Here is a 20,217-nt window from a genome sequence, read left to right as displayed (position 1 = left end):
GCAGCAAAGTGAACAAACAAAAGAAAAATCATCATCAAATGATTACAATGACTCTTTCATTTGGCTTAACAAAAACAGCATTATTTCGAAATGGTTCTCTACTAACACACAGTCTTTGATTTCAGCAATATGTGTAGTGAGAATTCGACTGAAGTTCAATGTAAAATTTGATTAGAATTTCAGTCCGTTATTCGGAGCATTCAGTAAAATTTGTTTATACAGTGGACCTTGGATTACGAGCATAATCCGTTCCAGTAGAATGCTTGTAGTCCAAAGCACTTGCATATCAAAGTGACCAGAGGTGGGGGGTGCCAGAGAGCCTCGGAAATACTCAGGGACAGCTCGACTGAACTCGGAAACCCTTGTAAAGACTCAGCAACTGAGTATTTCCGAGTGTTTGCCAGTATGTACGAGTATTTTCAAATGGCTCCGATCGGCTCCGGCTCCCCCGCACCTCTGGCCAAATGCAGTACTGCACACTGCAGAGGCTTGAATCCTGCTCATTTTGTGAGACAACACTCGCAAACCGAGTCAGAATTAAAAAAAAAATGCTCGTATTGTGAAATGTTCATTAACTGTGTTAGTTGCAATCAGGGCTCAAGTCCTGCGGGAACGCGTGGGAACGGAGTTCCTGCACTTTTTTCACAGCAGGAACTCAGTTCCCTTTGCAGGACTAGAGCAGCCGAGCCAATCCATCACTAAGCGGCGATGCCCAGCTCGAGTCACTGTCAGGGGCAGGCGAACCTTAGTAATCCTTTATGTTACTGGCCTCTTCCTGTATATGGATTCATCAGGTATTCCGTCACTTCCTCGATGCCGCAATGTCTCCTGGGAGCTTTTGTCATTGTTCCCAGGAGACATTGCGGAGGTTTGCTGCGAGTTATCACGGGATTTAGAAAGAACTTGCTTCTTTTTTCGAAATAAAATTAAAATAAATGCGGTTTAGTAATTATGCATATGAGCGTATCATTTTTTATTTTTTTTTGGTGGGGGAGTGGATCTTGGGTGGGAGTTCCCACACTTTTTTCCCCAGGACTTGACCCCTGGTTGCAATCCAAGGTTTCACTGTATTGTAATTAGGGTATTCGGATATATCCGAATCTCCAAATAACTCCAATAACGAATATTAATGTGAAACAAACCGCACATGTCTAATCTCTGGAGCTGCCGCGGAGCGCACAGCAGGAGTGTCCTGTGCGTCTTTGGCTCAGGTCCAGGGCCGATCCTAGGCAGGGTGCACAGGGTGCATTGCACCCAGGTGCCTGCAGAGGTGGGGGCGCCGAACATCTAACAGACTCTCTAACAGAAGCTCTCTCTGTGTCCATCACAGAGGTCCTTCTCCAGGTCCCAATAAAGTACTGTGCTTCTCTTCATGTAATTATCCCAGGTTAATGAAGACTTCGTGGGGGAGCATATCTGTGGTTGAGTCATTGCCTCAGAAACATTTGTAAAGGGGAGGAGTTAGTAAAATGACGACGCCCATGTGGGGGGCGCCAGGAATATTTCTGCACCCAGGCGCCTGTGACCCTAGGATCGGCCCTGCTCAGGTCCGAATCTTTGCCTGGCCCTGAAACGGTGAACAGGGGATGCACCGGACCCCCTGCCTTTTCCCCCGCAATGCACATATGGTGAACCCAATCTCAGAGAGGCTCTAACCTCTTCACAGTCAATTCAAAACTAATACCAATAAAGTGTTAGCCAAAAACATATTTTTTTAAGTTAAAAATCGATCTTTCCATTTCAATCTTCAGTTATTATGATTTTCGAAATTTTCCAAAAAAATTCAAATGTTCCTTCTTTGCAACCATTTCACAAACAATGTACTGAGCTCCTCTGAAAATCGAATTGTCTTCCAAAAATCGAATTGTTTTCATTGGTCCTTGGTAATTATAGACCTAACTGTACTTTAAATGATATTTTTTTTGGAAATTATTACTTTTGAATATTTATTTGACCATTTTTCTTTTCTTTTCTTTCAGGCGACATCTGGCGGTAGAGCCAGTTACTACGTCTCCTACAAACGTGAATCTTTCGCACAGATTAAACTACCGAAATATTCTCTCCCGAAGGTATTGTTACATCCTTGTAGCCCTTTATTGTTGTCTTTGTACATGATTGTTGCTCTTGTTATATAACTTCTTGCTAACCGTTCTCTCCGCCAACCAGAACGACTGGTGGTATTTTAATGGTTGCGGCTGCTGTGAGGACAAGGATTTCGACTTTTTTTTTTCTAAACTTCCTTTAAGATTAAAAATAAAAAGTACAAACGTGCTTAATAGCTACACATGAGACATACTAGACTGATTCCTGCTGCAAGTAGAGTTGGCAGAGGAAAAGTGGTAAATGGTTGGGTTTAGTAATTGAACAGAACCTACTTTTTAATAAGACGGCCATTCTTCTTCTAGAACATTTTGATTTATTAAAAGTAATCACCAATTTGTTACAGTCGTGCAATCTTACGTATCAATGGGGATGAGCAAAATCTCGAGTTTCAGAAGACGCGGTGTCAAAAAGTATTTTGGCAAAATGTGTTCATTGGGCAAAAGGCACTGCAATCAATGGGGGAGGCACAGTGATGCCCTGTACACACGATCGGTCAATCCGATGAGAACGGTCTGATAGATTTTTCCATCAGTTAACCGATGAAGCTGACTGATGGTCAGTCGTGCCTACACACCATCAGTTAAAAAAACGATTGTGTCAGAACGCGGTGACGTAAAACACAACGACGTGCTGAAAAAAACGAAGTTCAATGCTTCCAAGCATGCGTCGACTTGATTCTGAGCATGCATGGATTTTTAACTGATGGACGTGCCTACAGACGATCATTTTTTTCTATAGGTTTTTTATCAATCAGATAATTTCAAAACACGTTCCATTTTTTTTAACCTATGGATAAATAACCGATGGGGCCCACACACGATCGGTTTGGTCTGATGAAAACGGTCCATCAGACCGCTCTCATCGGATTGACCGATCGCGTGTACGCGACATAAGAGCGGCATTAAACCCGAAAGCAAACATTTATTATTTTTTAGCTTACCATTTCTAATGCCGCGTACACACAACCGTTTTTCATGACGAGAAAAATGCCATTTTTAAAATTGGTCGTGAAAAATGGTCGTGTGTAGGCTCCAGAGCATTTTTCTCGACGAGAAAAATGGGCGTTAAAAATTTAGAACATGCTCTATTTTTTCCCGTCGTTTTTCAAGTAGTGAAAAATGATTGTGTGTGGGCTTTAACGAGGGGGAAAAAAATGTGCATGCTCAGAAGCAAGTTATGAGATGGGAGCGCTCGTTCTAGTAAAACTACCGTTTGTAATGGAGATAGCACATTTGTCATGCTGTAACAGACTGAAAAGCGCGAATCGTCTCTCACCAAAATTTTACTAACATGAAATCGGCAAAAGCAGCCCAAAGGGTGGCGCCATCCGAATGGAACTTCCCCTTTATAGTGCCGTCGTACGTGTTGTACGTCACCGCGCTTTGTTAGAGCATTTTTTCTCGGTCGTGTGTAGGCAAGGCTGGCTTGAGAGGAGTCAAGTTTTTTTTCAATGACATGAATGACGGTCGTGTGTACGCGGCATTAGATGTGATGGCTGCATTCGTTTTCTTTTTTTGCATTTCTCTCTTTTATTTTCATCTGGTGATTTGTTTTTCAAAAACTCTATTCCAGATGTATCTGTTACAGGGAGGAGACAAACCATTTAACAATAACAGAGGTGTTTACAATGTTCAGCTTTTATTAATTTACTGTGCTGGATGTCATATGATGTCCAGTCAGGATAATGCAACCACCGCCCGGCCATCATTTTGCTATATGTGGACAAAATAAATGTTCCTGGACTGCTGCACTCTGATAGGCGATTTATTGAAACAAAATGAACAAAGGATAACATCCAAAACATCATGCAACACTGCAATCAATGGTAGGAAGTGGACATAGGGGACAAAAAAGCTAACATGTTTCACATCATGGATAGATGCTTTGTCATAGCTATGTCTAAGCATCTATCCATGATGTGAAACATGTTAGCTTTTTTGTCCCCTATGTCCACTTTCTACCATTGATTGCAGTGTTGCATGCATTTTTGAGTGTTATACAGCTTTGGATTTTATCCTTTGTTCATTTTGTTTCAATAAATCGCCTATCAGAGTGCGGCAGTCCAGGAACATTTATTTTTTCCACGGATCAGCGCAGAGTCTGCACCTGTCAGTACTACAGGGCGGGAGCACAGCATAGGTCGCAGGGCTTGGAGCGGTACTCTTTTCCGTCATTTTGCTATAGTCCGGATGGGAAGTGGTTATGGACTAGAGTACTAAAGCGGGATGCTATGTACAGCACCCTGCCTGCCTCTTCCACCAGCCATGATCTGCATTGCATAGAGAAGCACAGAGAGAGACACAGTGATCTCATCAAATAAAACAAGGTATGTAATGAAAACAGGCTTTACTTAAACATGTCATTATATGTTGATGAGGGGGCTGGGTGGAACTAGGAAAGGCAAAGTATAGGAAAATTTAATATAAGCTTTAGGGGCCAGGATCGAGTCATTGCTCCTCTCCCCATAGAAATGAATAGGAATGAAAAAACAAGTGAAGCAGGTTCAGTTCAGGTCATCTGTACCTGCAATGAATTTTGAATGATCTCCAGCTAATGCTTCTCTAATGATCGCCTGCCGTTCTTTTCAATCATCAAGAAATCAGACAGATTTTGAAATACACTCACCGGCCACTTTATTAGTTACACCTTGCTATTACCAGGTTGGACCCCCTTCTGCCTTCAGAACTGCCTTCATTCTTCATGGCATAGATTCAACAAGATGTTGGAAACATTCCTCAGAGATTTTGGTCCATAGTGACGTGATAACATCACACAGTTCCTGCAGATTTGTTGGCTGCACATCCATGATGTGAATTTCCCGTTCCACCACATCCCAAAGGTGATCTATTGGATGATATCTGGTGACTGTGGAGGCCATTGGAGTCATGTGACCTCATTGTAATGTTTAACCACTTCAGCCTCGGAAGAATTTACCCCCTTCCTGCCCAGGCGAAATTTCAGCTTCCGGCACTGCGTGCGACGTGGCTCCCAAACAAAATTGACATCCTTTTTTTCCCACAAATAGAGCTTTCTTTTGGTTGTATTTGATCGCCTGTGCGTTTTTTTTTTTTTATGCTATAAACAAAAAAAGAGCGTCAATTTAAAAAAAAAAAACACAATATTTTTTACTTTTTGCTATTGTAAATATCCCAGTTAAAAAAAACAAACAATTATTTTTCCTCAGTTTAGGCCGATACGTATTCTTCTACATATTTTTTATAAAAAAAAAAATCGTGACAAGAGTATAGTGACTGGTTTGCGCAAAAGTTATAGCGTCTACAAAATAGGGGACATAATTATGATTTTTTTTTTATTATTTTTTTTTTTACTAGTAATGGCGGCGATCTGCAATTTTTTATTGGGACTGCGACATTATGGCGGACTCATCGGACACTTTTGACACATTTATGGGACCATTCACATTTATACAGTGAACAGTGCTATAAATATGCATTGATTACTGTATAAATGTGACTGGCAGGGAAGGGGTTAACACTAGGGGGCGTGGAAGGGGTTAAATGTGTAGCCTAATGAGTGTTCTAACTGTAGGGGAAGAGGACTGACTGGGAGAGGTGACCGATCTGTGTCCCTATGTACAAGGGACACAGCATCGGTCTTCTCTCTCCCTGACAGGACGTGGTGCTCTGTGTTTACACACAGAGCTCCACGTCCCTGCTCAGTTACTGGGCAATCGCGGGTACCCGTAGGCCATTGCGGCCGCCAGGCACGCGTACTCTGTTCCCAGTAAAGTGGCAGGTGTGCGCGCGCGCGCCCCCTAGCGGCTTTAAAAGACGAGGACGTCATATGACGTCCTGTCAGAACAACTGAGCTACTATGCTGGTAGACAAGTGGTTAAGAAACCAGTGGTGAGATGATTGGAGCTTTGTGACATGGTGCATTATCCTGCTGGAAGGAGCCATCAGAAGACGGGGACACTGTAGTCATAAAGGGATGGACATGGTCAGTAACAATACTCAGGTAGGCCGTGGCGTTTAAACGATGCTCAATTGGTACTAAGGGGCCCAAAGGGTGCCAAGAAAATATCCCCTACACTATTACACCACCGCCAGCCTGAACCGTTGATACAAGGCAGGATGGATCCATGGTTTCATGTTGTTTACGCCAAATTCTGACCCTAACATCTGAATGTCAGAGCTGAAATCAAGATTCATCAGACCAGGAAAAGTTTTTCCAATCCTCTATTGTCCAATTTTGGTGAGCCTTTGCGAATTCTATCCTCAGTTACCTGTTCTTAGCTGACAGGAATGGCACCCGGTGTGGTCTTCTGCTGCTGTAGCCCATCTGCTTCAAGGTTGGATGTGTTGTACATTCAGAGATGGAATTCTGCACACCTTGGATGTATTGAGTGGTTATTTAAGTTACTGTTTCCTTTCTATCATCTCCAACCAGTTTGCCAATTCTCCTCTGACCTCTGACATCAACAAGGCATTTTCCTCCACACAGCCTCCACTTACTGGATATTTTCTCTTTTTCTGACCATTCTCTGTAAACCCGAGAGATGGTTGTGTGTGAAAATCCCAGTAGATCAGAAGTTTTTTTAAATACTCAGACCAGCCGGTCTGACACCAACAACCATACCACGTTCAAAGTCACTTAAATCCCCTTTCTTTCCCATTCTGATGCTCAGTTTGAGCTTCAGCAAGTCGTCTTCACCACATCTAGATGCCTAAATACATTGAATTGCTGCCATGTGATTGGCTGATTAGCAGCTTGTGTTACCAAGCAATTTAACAGGTACCTAATAAAGTGGCCGATGAGTGTAAATCTTTAGGCTGGGTTCACACTACTACACTACTTTCATCCTACTTTGCTCTGTGTTTAATGTTTCCCTATGAGAGTGTCTTGTAGCGTCCTACACAAGTCGGTCCGACTTTGAAAATGCTCCCTGTACTACTTTTGGTCCTACATTGATCCTACTTCAGGCCCATTGAATATCATTGAAGTCGGACCAAAGTAGTATCCTGTTCATGAAAGTAGGATAGATGTAGGACCAATGTAGGATAAATGTAGGACCAATGTAGGAGAGCAAAGTAGGATGAAAGTAGTGTAGTAGTGTGAACCCAGCCTTATAGAAAATACAAGGGATTGTTTTCATGCTGTGACAACAATGATACCATCGGGCTGTTTCCTATGGCACCAATATAGACCACTGAAAAAACTCCAGCGTATCACTGGGACACGCCCCTTTGTATAGGCCCCTCCCCCTTGCTACTGCTTAACAGTGCAAATAAGGCTGGATGTAACTAAATGTGCAAGTACATACAGTAGAATAGGAAAACAAATTCACAAAATAAAATATTCTGTCTTATTAAGATGGTTCTAAAAACAGCCACTGGCCCTTTTTGTTCTTTATTTCCTCGTAAAAAATGCAGTGCAGCATTTTTAAGTGTGTAGTTATGTTGCTTTCAGGCATTTTGTTTTCAGGATGCAATATTCTATATGCAAGATAAGTTTAGCATACATTGCTGAATAAATGCTGACATTTGTTACCATCGTATTTTTGTGGTGAGCTAACTTTGTAAGAAATACTGTAGCTGAAAATATTTGTGTTTATTGAACTTTTATGTATTTATTTGTGTTTATTTACCTATTCATATAAAACAGTATACAGTAATTACTGTAGATGAAAAATATTTATTTAGTTAGTTATTTTGTATGTATTTATCAAAATCTATTTATTTATCTATTAATGTATCTATGCAACAATTAAAGTGGTTTTAATAGTTTTACTGGTTTTGCTAGTAAAAGGCTTCACTGCCATTAAAAAAAAAAAAAAAGCTCAAGTTTAAATAAATATCATATCATTTTTTTTTTATATATAAAGCATACCGTATATACACGAGTATAAGCCGAGTTTTTCAGCAATTTCTTTTGTGCTGAAAATGCCCCCCTCGGCTTATACTCGAGTCCAGGGGCAGACTGACCATTGGGGCTCTTGCGCACTGCCCGAGGGCCCCATGCCACTAGGGGGCCCCATGAGGGTTGCCAGGCTCAGTAAAACCAGGGACAGTATGTAAAAATCTGTGTTTTTTTAAAAAATCTGTCCCTGATATGTCCGAAACCGACATGCTTTTAATGTGAAAATCCAGAGATTTTAGCTGCCCCGCCTCTGCACTGCCTCCTGGCATGGTGGCCATTTGTAAGCCCGGGGGCCCCATAATCTTCTATTGCTTGGGGGCCCCATGAGTTGTCAGTCCGCCCCTGCTCGAGTCACCTTTTTGCACCTGATCTCCCGGACTTTGGAGACCCGGTACTGGCACACATACAGCCCCACTCTTTCTCTACAAATGTGCAAAGTTTGATGTCCAAGGGACCTACGACCGGGGAGCACCGATTTTTCGGGCACCCCTTCCATAGACTCCCATGTTAAACGGTCCTTTCTCCGGTAACTTTGGGGACAAGGTACTGGCCATCCGTAGGTCCCCTGGACCCCAAACTTGGCACACATGTAGTTCCAATTCTCCTCTACAAGTTGCTGTCTGGGGGACCTACGGCCGGGGAGCACCGATTTTTCAAAGCCGGGCACCCCTTCCATAGACTCCCATGTTAAACATAATTCTAGACATGGACACAGTGAGGCATCGGCACAGTGAGGCATCGGCACAGTGAGGCATGGACACAGTGAGGCATGGACACAGTGAGGCATGGACACAGTGAGGCATGGACACAGTGAGTCAAGAGTATGAAATGTACAGAGCTTAGGGGTCAGGAGTATGTATCTAAAGAGTGCAGGGGTTAGGAGTATGTAATGTAAAGAGTGCAGGAGTATGAAATTTACAGCAGTAGGTAATGTTCAGACTGCAGAGGTCAAAGGTAAGTTACAGTGCCTCCCAGGTTAAAACCCGTCCCAATACAGCCTGCAAGCTGTCCTTCTCCGTTTTCTCATCCTCATCCCCCCTGCCATGTCATAGTACAGGTCCACCTGAGTCCCAGGCCAAACACTGGCCTTCTGACTGTTGTGTGTTGAGCTACTGGTACTCGTGGCGTCTGGCCCTCTGTGCTGATCCAATGGACTTCTAGGTGCTAGGATAGGCTACTGGAAAAAATATCTTTGTTGCAGCAATAGAAATCACACAATATGAACAGGTATGTAAAAAATGTGAAGATCTTTATTGAACAATGAATCAAAAATGCTGATCTAGACATTTCACATCCTATATTATAAAATATTTCCTGTTGACCTCACAAGAAGACAGAATACCTTAATGAAAAATTGTAATAATTGCATATCCACCAAATTAACCCAACGCATTACAACTTATACAAAGTCTTCTTCAGGGGGTAGAAATAGTAGAAGAAATCCTATATACATAGAAAAAGGAAAAGGGAAAAATACAAATGATATTCATATATTGTTATCTCATGCAATATATTATAAAAATATGTTGCACTTACAAAAGCATGGACGTGACCATGTGTACAGACCTGCGAGGATGGTAAGTGGCCCACAGTGTTACAGTGGTGCACACTAGGTGATAGGATAGGAGGAGGAAAGAAGAAAGCCTACACTTCCTCCCTTCTCTCTCATCCTCCCCAACGTCAGCTCTCTGCACTGTTGATTATGAATTTTTTACCTATGTACCTCAAAAAGTCCCAACGTGTACCCCAGGCTGTGAACCACTGGGCTAGATCGACCAACTTAATTTTTGGTAAGTTTCTCCATAGTAAAAGGTGAAACCTTCTTGGTTTGTAATGTCAATATCTCCCATTATGTTCCCATTTCCGCTTCTCCAGTTTTATTGAATAAATCCCATTGGGTAAAAAAATCACCAACATTTACAGCTATGTATTGGTGTTGTAGGGAGTTAGTCACAAGTAAATGTAAATGTGGATTCAGGGCATATGCCCCGCCATTTCTTTCTGTCTTAAAGGTCAGCTGACCACCTTTGGTAACTTGTATTGTTCTATACATACAACAACTAACTTTAGTGTGCTTTATCCATAGGACATGCACATCATCAGCACAGATGAGAAACAGGTGTTTGCTGCCGTCCAAGAGTGGAACCAAAATGAAACTTATAACCTGTACATCTCAGATACACGAGGCGTCTACTTTACCCTCGCACTAGAGAATGTCAAGAGCAGCCGGGGCCTGGAGGGAAATATTGTCATCGACCTTTATGAGGTATTGGCTGAAGGTCATGCCATTGCTTTTTAATTTTGTGACATTATAAAGGAAATGTTCTAAATGATTAAGCTGTGGATTGATTGGTTTTGCTTGACTGTTCTACCTAACAGGTGAGAGTGAGAACCAGTTACTAGGGATAAGATTGAGGCCGCGTACACACAGTCGTTCCAAACTGATGAGAATGTACCAAAGTTCAGTTTCATCGGTCCAAACCGACCGTGTGTATGGCCCATCGGTCTGTTGTCCTTCGGTCCAAAATTTTAAAACCTGCTTTAAAATCGAACCGATGGACCTCTGACCGATCGGTCCAAACCGATGGTTAGTACAGAAAAGCATTGGTTCACAACCAATCGGGTCAGAACGCGGTGACGTAAAACACACAACGTAATGAAAAAAACAAAGTTCAATGCTTCCAAGCATGCGTCGACTTGATTCTGAGCATGCTCAGAATCAAGTCGACGCATGCTTGGAAGCATTGAACTTCGTTTTTTTCATTACGTTGTGTGTTTTACGTCACCGCGTTCTGACCCGATTGGTTTTTGGAACGATGGTGTGTATGCACATCAGACCGTCGGGCCACTTCATCAGTGAACCGATAGAAATGGCCCGTCGGACCATTCTCATCGGTTTGGATCGACCGTCTGTACGCGGCCTAAGAATCCCCCCCCCCCCCCCATTTCAGCTAAAATATAAAGATTCATAGTGTTGGCAAAATGAAGTGGAGTCAATTTAAAAATGATATTAAGGTAGTTTGGATTTTTTTTTAGGATGCAATGGTCTTTATATAGCTTCTGCGGATTGCTGAAGCTCCTTCAATTCATGGAACTGTGCCAAAAATTGGCCCTCTAACCACTTCTCACCGATAGGATGTCATATGACATCCTGGGCTTTGAGTGGATATAGCTGAATGATGCAGCTGCAGGCATCATTCGGATATCTTTTTTTTTTTTCATCTGGTGATTCCCTGCAAAGTAAAAGCCCTCATAGCGACTGTTTGATTTATTTTACAGGTGGCAGGAGGGGACATTAATGGGGTTTACTATAGAGCTGGTGGACCAGATGGTCCCCAGTCATCTCTATGACCCTCAGAAGGGCAGCCATCACAAATTTTGGGGCCCCTTACACAGCTTTAGGTAGGGCCCCCCTGGAGCAAGTCTTCTCTTCTCTCTCCTGCTGCGAGTTGCTATAGTCAGACGCATAGGTGTGTGCACAGGGTGTGCCAGATGTGCCCAGGCACACCCTAATCACCCTGTGCAACATAAATTCCCCCTACTGCCCTAGCTCCCCCCGCACCGCTGCTGACTTCCCTCCTCTCCCAGAAGCTGGTGCTGCAGGGATGTATTAGGATGAACAGGGGAAGGGCCCGGCAAATATGTAATTTACTGACCCCTTCCTTTTCTGAATGAATACAGTGGGCGATCGGTAGTGTATGTTTGAGCTTTGGGGTGCACACCATAATGCAATTGGCTCCGCTCACCTATGAGCATAGTAAACACAGTGTTTGAGCTTTGGGGTGCACACCCTAATGCCATAGCCTGCGCACACCTTTGGTCAGACGTAACAAAAATAATGAACAAGAAAAAAAAACAGGGGGGGGGAGGGGACGGTCCCTGCCACGAGTTGCTAAAGGGGGGGGGGGCAGACAAAATAAAACAGGGGGGGCACCGGGCCCCTGGGGACCATCGGGCCCCTTACAGGTGTAATGCCTGTACCCCCCCCCCCTGTTTTTTTTTGCTGGAAAGCCTGAGATCGATTTTTGAGGGGATTTTTGGAGAGGACTTGCCATGCCCTATTCCTAGTACAAGGGTTGTTTACATTCCCTGTAATAGTAATAAATAGGGAAGTGTAAAAAAAAAAGAAAAATAAAGAAAATAAAGAAAAAAAAATGTAAATCGCCCCTATTCCCTCATCCTCACATGGAGAAGCGAACGCATATGTAGGCTGCGCTCACATATGTTAAAGGCGTTCAAAACACATATGTGAGGTATCACTGTGAACATTAATGAGAGCAATAATTCTACCACCAGACCCCCTTTGTAACTCTAAACTGGTAACCTGTAAAAATATTTTGGGGCAGATCCACAAAGATCTGCCCCGGCGCAGCGTATCTGAGATATGCTACGCCGTCGTAACTTACTTTTGTTTGCTTCGAATCCAGAAAGAATTTGCGCCGTAAGTTACGGCGGCATAGTCTATCTCTCGCGGCGTAATGGCGCATAATTCAAATCGGCGAGTAGGGGGCGTGTTTCATTTAAATGAAGCGCGTTCCCGCGCCGAACGAACTGCGCATGCGCGTCCCTAAATTTCCCGCCGTGCATTGCGCTAAATGACGTCGCAAGGACGTCATTGTTTTGACGTGGACGTAAATTACGTCCATCCCGATTCACGGACGACTTACGCAAACAATTTTTTTTATTATTATACGCGGGAACGACGGCCATACTTAACATTGCGTACGCCACCAAAAAGCAGCTTTAACTATACGCCGGAAAAAGCCGACTAGACACGACGTAAAAGAATGCGACGGCCGCTCGTACGTTCGTGGTTCTTTGGAAATAGCTAATTTGCATACTCGACACGGATTACGACGGGAACGCCACCCAGCGGACGCCGAAGAATTGAATCTTAGATCCGAAGGGTATGAAGATGTACGCCTGTCGGATCTAACACAGATGCCGTTGTATCTTGTTTTGAGGATCAGTAGATACGCCGGCGTACTCTCTTTGTGGATCTGCCCCTTAAAGCATAGCCTATGGATATTTTTAAGTACAGAAGTTTGGCGTCATTCCACAAGTGTGCGCAATTTTAAAGTGTGACATGTTAGGTATATATTTACTCTGTAACATCCTCTTTCACATTATACAAAAAAATTGGGGTAAATAATTGTGTTTTGTTTTTTAATTCATGAAAGTGTTTTTTTTTTTCCCCAAAAATTTTTTGAAAAATTTGCCAATGTGCGCATTCCCACAAACAAGAGTTCCCGGGCCGACATTCAATGATGGCGATTTGCGGGAAAGAGCCAACCTGCCGCCGTACAATGATGGCGGCTGGTCGGCAAGTAGTTAAAAATATCTTCAGAACAAATGAAAAAAATAAATAAATGTTCATAAATTATTGAAATTAAATTGCTCTATATACTGTAAAATAAATACTTTTCTTTTGTTTGCGCTGAAGTTCGCCCACATTTTTATAAATTTATACAGTTATTGTTAGAAAAAAAAAGCTGTAATGTCAAAGTAAAGTATAAGAAATGGTGAAAAATGAGAAAAAAAAAACTGTAAGAAAAAAAGGGAAGAACACAATAGCAAGCAATTGATTGTGACCCTTTAGGAACAGACCCCACAGTGTTTCATGTTCTTAAATCGGCTGGATGTGGCTGCTGCTATTGTGTGTTAAATAATTCAGATTGTAAAATAGATGAAAATGTTCCTTGCTTCTCTAAAATGCTTCCATTCTTTTTTCCTAGGTAGCTGGGATAAAAGGTGTACTCCTGGCCAATAAGAAAGTTGATGAGCGCGTGAAGACCTTTATTACTTACAACAAAGGGCGGGACTGGCGCCTTATTCAGGCCCCTGACTTGGATATGAAGGGGAACCCCATCAATTGTCTACTGGTCAGTTAAAGAGTTCTACAATACACTCTATCTATCTATCTATCTATCTATCTATCTATCTATCTATCTATCTATCTATCTATCTATCTATCTATAGATGTATCTATATATATATACTGTGTATATATATATATATATATATATATATATATATATCTATATACTGGGCTTTTTTTCAGGGGGAACTTGGGGGAACTCAGTTCCACCACCTCTGACTCAGACCCCTTGGTGCCTGCTCACCACAATCACTTGTAAACACAGAAGTCTGGTTTCTGTGTTTACAGGTGACAGCTTTGTAACCCCCTGAACTTTGCACTCTGTATGTAATGCAATTCTGGTATTTAATGCCCCTTTAAGATCCTTCTACTGTTTGTGAAATCTGAACGGGTCGTGGTTGAGTTCCTGTACCTATTTTCTGAAAAAAAAAAAAGCTCTGTCTATATATATATTTCATTTTTTTTGCGTCTTTTGAAAGTCCAATCTTTTTTGCTTTACATTTTGTATCATACTAAGTTTTCTTTTTGTGGCTTATTAGTAGGTTCACTTGCTTCCCCGCTTTGTCTTTACAGCCATTCTGCTCCTTGCACTTTAACCTGCAGATGTCTGAGAACCCGTATAACTCTGGTAGTATATCCAGCAAGGTCACGGCTCCCTGGCTTATTGTTGCTGCAGGTAATCATTTTGATACAGGAGAACACTCTGTAGCTAAAAGTTCATTTACACCATCACACCTATATGAGCTTAGTTAGAACCTCTCCTCAGTGGTAATCTCTGTCCCTATAAGATGAATGACCTGTTTTTACACTACCCACATGCGAAATGTGCTCCAAGCCTGGGAGCCAAGGCCATAAATAGGCTCTGCCTGACACAAGATGGCTGCTACAGTCATAAGGGTAGACAGAATCCAATCGAAAAAACTGTCCCAGTGACCCAGGAAACCATAGAGGAACGTCACGGCTCCCTGGCTTATTGTTGCAGCAGGTAACCATTTTCATACAAAAGAACACTCTATACAGTAGCTATCATGCCTATATGAGATTGTTGGACTTTCCACTTCAAACCCATTGACAGGAATATAGAGTTGGCCCCATTTGGGTTTAAAACATCCTTAAGGCCCCTTTCACACTGGGGCGGGAGGCGCGGTGGTGGTATAGCGCCGCTAAAATTAGCGGCGATATACTGTCCGATTTGCCGCGGGATTCGGCCGATAACGGTGCGGTATTAACCCCCGCTAGCGGCCGATAAAGGGTTAATACCGCCCGCATAGGCACATTGTGGGCGGTATTGCCGCGGTTTCCCATTGTTTTAAATGGGAAGGAGCGGTGAAGTAGCGGTATACACGCCGCTCCTCTCACCGCTCCAAAGATGCTGCTGGCAGGAGATTTTTTTGTCTCCCGCCATCGCATCGCCCTCAGTGTGAAAGCCCTCGGGCTTTCACATTGAGTATGCAGTGCAGGAGTTTTTCAGGCGGTATAGCAGCGCTATTTTTAGCGCTGTACCGCCTGAAAAACTCCTCAGTGTGAAAGGGGTCTTACTATTCTTGTGAAGCTTTCCATAAGATTTTGGAGGGTGTCTATGGAAATTTGTGCCCATTCAGCCAAAACAGAACAAGAAAACATGGAGCGCTGTCAAAGTTCCAATTTAACCCAAAGGTGTTCAGTAGGTTTGAGGTCAGGGCTCTGTGCAGGCCACTTGAGTTCTTCCACAATGGTCAAACCTGGCTTGGCTTCATTGGATTGAGGTCAGGACTCTGTGAAGGCCACTCCAGGTCCTCTACACCAAACTGACCAAACCCTTCTTTATCTTCTTTATAGAGCTGGGTTTGTGTATATTGTCATGTTGGATGAGAATACTTAAACTCATTCTTGCCTAAGCTCATAATCGGCCTTTCAGTTCATTCCAAAGGTGTGTAGTAGGGTTGATTTCAGAGCTCTGTGCAGACCACCCGAATTCCTTCACACCAAACTGGTCAAACCATTTAGTTATGGAGGACAATGGAAAGAGTACCGCTCCAAGCCCTGCGACCTATGCTGTGCTCCTGCCCTGTAGTACTGACAGGTGCAGACTCTGCGCTGATCCGTGGAAAAAGAAATGTTCCTAGGCTGCCGCACTCTGATAGGTGATTTATTGAAACTAAATGAACAAAGGATAAAATCCAAAGCTGTATAACATCCAAAAATTCATGCAACACTGCAATCAATGGTAGCAAGTGGACATAGGGGACAAAAAAGCTAACATGTTTCACATCATGGATAGATGCTTAGTCATAGCTCATGACTAAGCATCTGTCTTTATGGAACTGGCTTTGTTCACAGGGGTGGCACTAACTAACTAAGGGGTTGATTTACTAAAGGCAAATAGACTGTGCACTCTGTAAAGTGCAGTTGCCCTCTACAAGTGCAGTTGCTCCAGGGCTTAGTACATCAAAGGTTTCTTTACTTTCATACATAGAATGCATGAAGGTAAAAAAAAAACTTCAGGCTTTCCAACCACTTTAATAATTAGTAAAATACATAATTAATAATTTTTCTTTATCATACTAGTGAAACTTATTTCAGCGAGGCACACAGATGATACTTTTCTGGCAATAAAGGACACATTTTTGCCTAGAAACGTTTAAAGCGATTGGCGTGCTTGCAGGGCCGATCCGCCCTATAGGCTCACTATGCAAGCCGCTTAGGGCCCCGCAAAGCTGTGGAGGGCCCCCCAAATTACTAGAGGCCACGCCTGGTGAGAAGCCATTTTCAGCCCCTCAACTCACTGGCTGCATGGGAGAAGAGGTAAGAAGTCAGCACCCGCCGCTTCTCACTTTAATGTAAGATATAATTTCCGACAGCAGATCACCCCCTCCCCACTCTTCTCAAATGTAATCTTTAATGTGACATGTCACTGTCGGCAGCCCCCCCCCCCCCCCGTTTCTCAACTTTAATGTGACATGTAATTTTGCTTAGGGCCCCAGGGAGGTCAGGATCGGCACTGCGTGCTTGCTTTGATTTCGACAGAAGAGTCACTGTGTAATCTCTATTGAGATGGTTTGTGTTTTGCTGGTAACTCTGTGAAACGCAGAAGCTGCTGAATGACAGCGCGGTTTTATGAAGGACGTGGAGATCAACATGAAAAATCATTGTTTTGTTCATTTGTTGTTGCTCAACAACAGCAGTCAGTCATGTCTTTGTTGTAGTGCTCAATTGATTTATTAGACATACATCAAGTCCTGTAGGACATACAAGCGTATGTGACATTTTATCCAGTTAGCGGATCAGAACGCCGCTAAGATTTGAACGATTTCTTTCTGTTACTGTCAGACTTTCAAGTTTATTTAATAAGGCAAATAGCTTTGAGAAAAGGGCAGTATCCTGTAGCAACCCACCAGAATTTATCATTCAGCAATCCGACTATTGTAATATCACTAGAGGATTGTTGTTTGGAATATTGGCGTCTTCACATCAGCTTTGTCCTTGACGTTGCTTAAATTACCTTTTTTTTTGTTTCCGAATTTCTGTTTCTTATTTATGCCGAAGACAATAATCTTCTTTTTAGCGTTACTAATCTTGAGACAGTACCTGGCGCTTCATCTGGTGGTGCTGGAAGGCTGGCCTTTTTTCTTCTTTTTTTTTTAAATTAACCACGTGTCTACCACCCGCCGTCATATGATGGCGGGACGAAGACCCTATCGTTCTGGGCGGACGTCATATGACGTTGTGCCTTCCCGAGCCACTAGGGGGCGTGCGCCTTCTGCGTCCATGGGGACCCCGATGCACGTGCCCAACGGCCACGATGTCTGGCGAGCACCCGCGATTGCCCAGTAACCGAGCAGGACCTTTGGAATTGTGTGTGTAAACACACAGATCCATGTCCTGTTAGGGAGAGGAAACTGATGGTGTGTCCCTTGTACATAGGGACACCGATCGGTCACCTCCCCCAGTCAATCCCCTCCCCCCACAGTAAGAATCACTCCCTAGGGAACACAATAACCCCTTGATCGCCCCCTGGTGTTAACCCCTTGCCTGCCTGTCATATTTATACAGCAATCAATGTATTTTTATAGTACGGATCGCTGTATAAATGTGAATGGTCCCAAAAATGTGTCAAAAGTGTCCGATGCTATCACAGTCAATAAAACAACAATAAAAAACGTAGATCACCGCCATTACTAGTAAAAAATAAATAAATAATAAAAATACTATAAATCTATCCCCTGTTTTGTAGCCGCTATAACTTTTGCGCAAACCAATCAATATACGCTTATTGCAATTTTTTATTAACTAAAAATATATAGAAGAATACGTATCGGCCTAAACTGAGGAAAAAAATGTTTAAAAAAAAAATAGATATTTCTTATAGCAAAAAGTACAAAATACAGTGACCCGGATTCAGAGAGCAATTGTGCCTGCGTAACCATAGTTACGCAGCGTAATTGCTTGCTTGCGCCGGCGTTACGAATGCTCCTGATTCAGGAACATCGTAACGCCGACTGCAGCCTAAAATCTGCGTGGCATAAGGCTCTTATGCCACGCAAATTTTAGGCTGCATTCTTGCGATGACCGCTAGGGGGCGCTCCCATTGTGCTCAGTGTATAGTATGCAAATTGCACCGATTCACAATGTTGCGCGAGCCCTGCGTACGCAAGTTACGGAGTTTCCGTACGGCGTCTTTAGGGTAAGGCTGCCCCTTCTAATAGTAGGGGCAGCCAATGCTAAAGTATACCCGCCGTTCCCGCGTCGTGAAATTTGAATTTCACGTAGTTTGCGTAAGTGATTCGTGAATGGCGCTGGACGCCATTCACGTTCACTTTGAAGCAAATGACGTCCTTGCGACGTCATTTGCCGCAATGCACGTCGGGAATGTTTCCCGATGGCGCATGCGCTTTACGATCGGCGCGGAAATGCGCCTAATTTAAATGAATCCCGCCCCCTGCGGGATCATTTAAATTGCGCGCGCTTACGCCGGGCAATTTTGCCGGCGCGCCCTCGCAATTTACGGAGCTACTGCTCCGTGAATCGAAGGCAGCGGCGCAAATTTGCGGGGGCGCAGGGCAAAATCGTTGCCCTGTGCCTCCGGAATTTATGCGCAATTCTTACTGAATCTGGGCCAGTGTTTTTTTCAAACTTGTCCCCCTTCTTTTGTTTATAGCACAATAAATAAAAACCGCAGAGGTGATCAAATACCACCAAAAGAAAGCTCTATTTGTGGGATAAAAATTATAAACATTTCATTTGGTATAGTGTTGCATGACCGCGCAATTGTCATTCAAAGTGTGACAGCGCTTAAAGCTGAAAAACGGCTTGGGCGGGAAGGGGGTGAAAGTGCCCTGTAGGAAAGTGGTTAAATGTTTTTATTTCCCCAAAACAGTTTTCCAATGCACAAAATTTTCTTTGTCCAGTACAGTTTACACATGACATATATAGGCAATACATACAATTCCTGAGTAGGTACAGAGATTTGTATTGTGTAGTAACGCATTTGTTTTCTAGAGCATCAACATACTTTTTCCCGATTATGTATACTTGAAAAAGTGGCATATATGACTCAGGGGATTCTACTAAGGCCCCTTTCACACTGGGGCGGGAGGTGCGGTGGCAGTAAAGCACCGCTATTTTTAGAGGCACTTTACCGTCAGAATTGCGGTGGTATTCGGCCACTAGCAGTGCGATTTTACCACCCGCTAGTGGTTGGAAAAGGGTTAATATCGCCGGCAATGTGCCTCTGCAGAGAAGCATTTCCGGAGGTATAGCCGCAGTTTCCCATTGCTTTCAATGGGAAGGAGTGGTGGAGGAGTGGTATACACACTGCCCCTTCACCACTCCAAAGATGCGGCTAGCAGGCCTTTTGGAGCGATCCTGCTAGCGCACCGCTCCAGTGTGAAAGCCCTCGCGCATGCGAACTGAATCGCCTCTGGGCGCTAGTTGTTCCTATCTTTCTAGACATCAAAAGAGCAGAGTTTTGATCTGTCTTCTGAAGGTTAGGTGGTTTTTCTCCAACCGAATGCTGGTTGGTAAAGCATTCCATAGTCTTGGACCTTGTACCGCAAACCTTCCTTCTCCCTTGGACTTGTATCTGGCTTTGGGTATCATAACACAACATTAGCAGAAGGTGCCCAAAGGGTGGCGCTAAAGAGCTGAAAAACCACGTAGTACGTATCTACGTTCATGTTTGTGTGGCATTTGTATGCAAGACTAGTTTTTGGCCAACGCCCTTCAGACAAAAGAGGCTTTGTCTGCGGAAAATCCGATCGTGTGTACAGTTATCGAGAGTTTAGGCTACCATTGCTACTGAAACTAACTAGCTGGTGCTAATGTTTTGGCTTCAATATTTTCAAAGTGACTGATCCAAAGCAAATATAGTTATGAGG

At 43.3% G+C, this 20,217-nt stretch overlaps 1 protein-coding gene across 1 annotated transcript in view; it reads left to right on the top strand.

Annotated features, from left to right (window-relative positions):
• SORCS3 (sortilin related VPS10 domain containing receptor 3) overlaps positions 1 to 20,217 on the top strand; it is a 774,589-nt gene that overhangs the window by 590,879 nt on the left and 163,493 nt on the right. Inside the window, exons 8-11 of the mRNA XM_040361656.1 lie at positions 1,980 to 2,069; positions 10,070 to 10,249; positions 13,719 to 13,865; positions 14,435 to 14,537. Of these exons, the coding sequence (XP_040217590.1) occupies positions 1,980 to 2,069; positions 10,070 to 10,249; positions 13,719 to 13,865; positions 14,435 to 14,537 (520 nt within the window). The remainder of the gene's footprint in view (positions 1 to 1,979; positions 2,070 to 10,069; positions 10,250 to 13,718; positions 13,866 to 14,434; positions 14,538 to 20,217) is intronic.

This window comes from Rana temporaria, chromosome 8 (genome assembly GCF_905171775.1).
Source record: "Rana temporaria chromosome 8, aRanTem1.1, whole genome shotgun sequence".
Classification (NCBI taxonomy): Eukaryota; Metazoa; Chordata; class Amphibia; order Anura; family Ranidae; genus Rana; species Rana temporaria.
The sequence above is the reverse complement of the archived record's forward strand: the minus strand, read 5'-3'. Positions and strand labels throughout refer to the sequence as shown.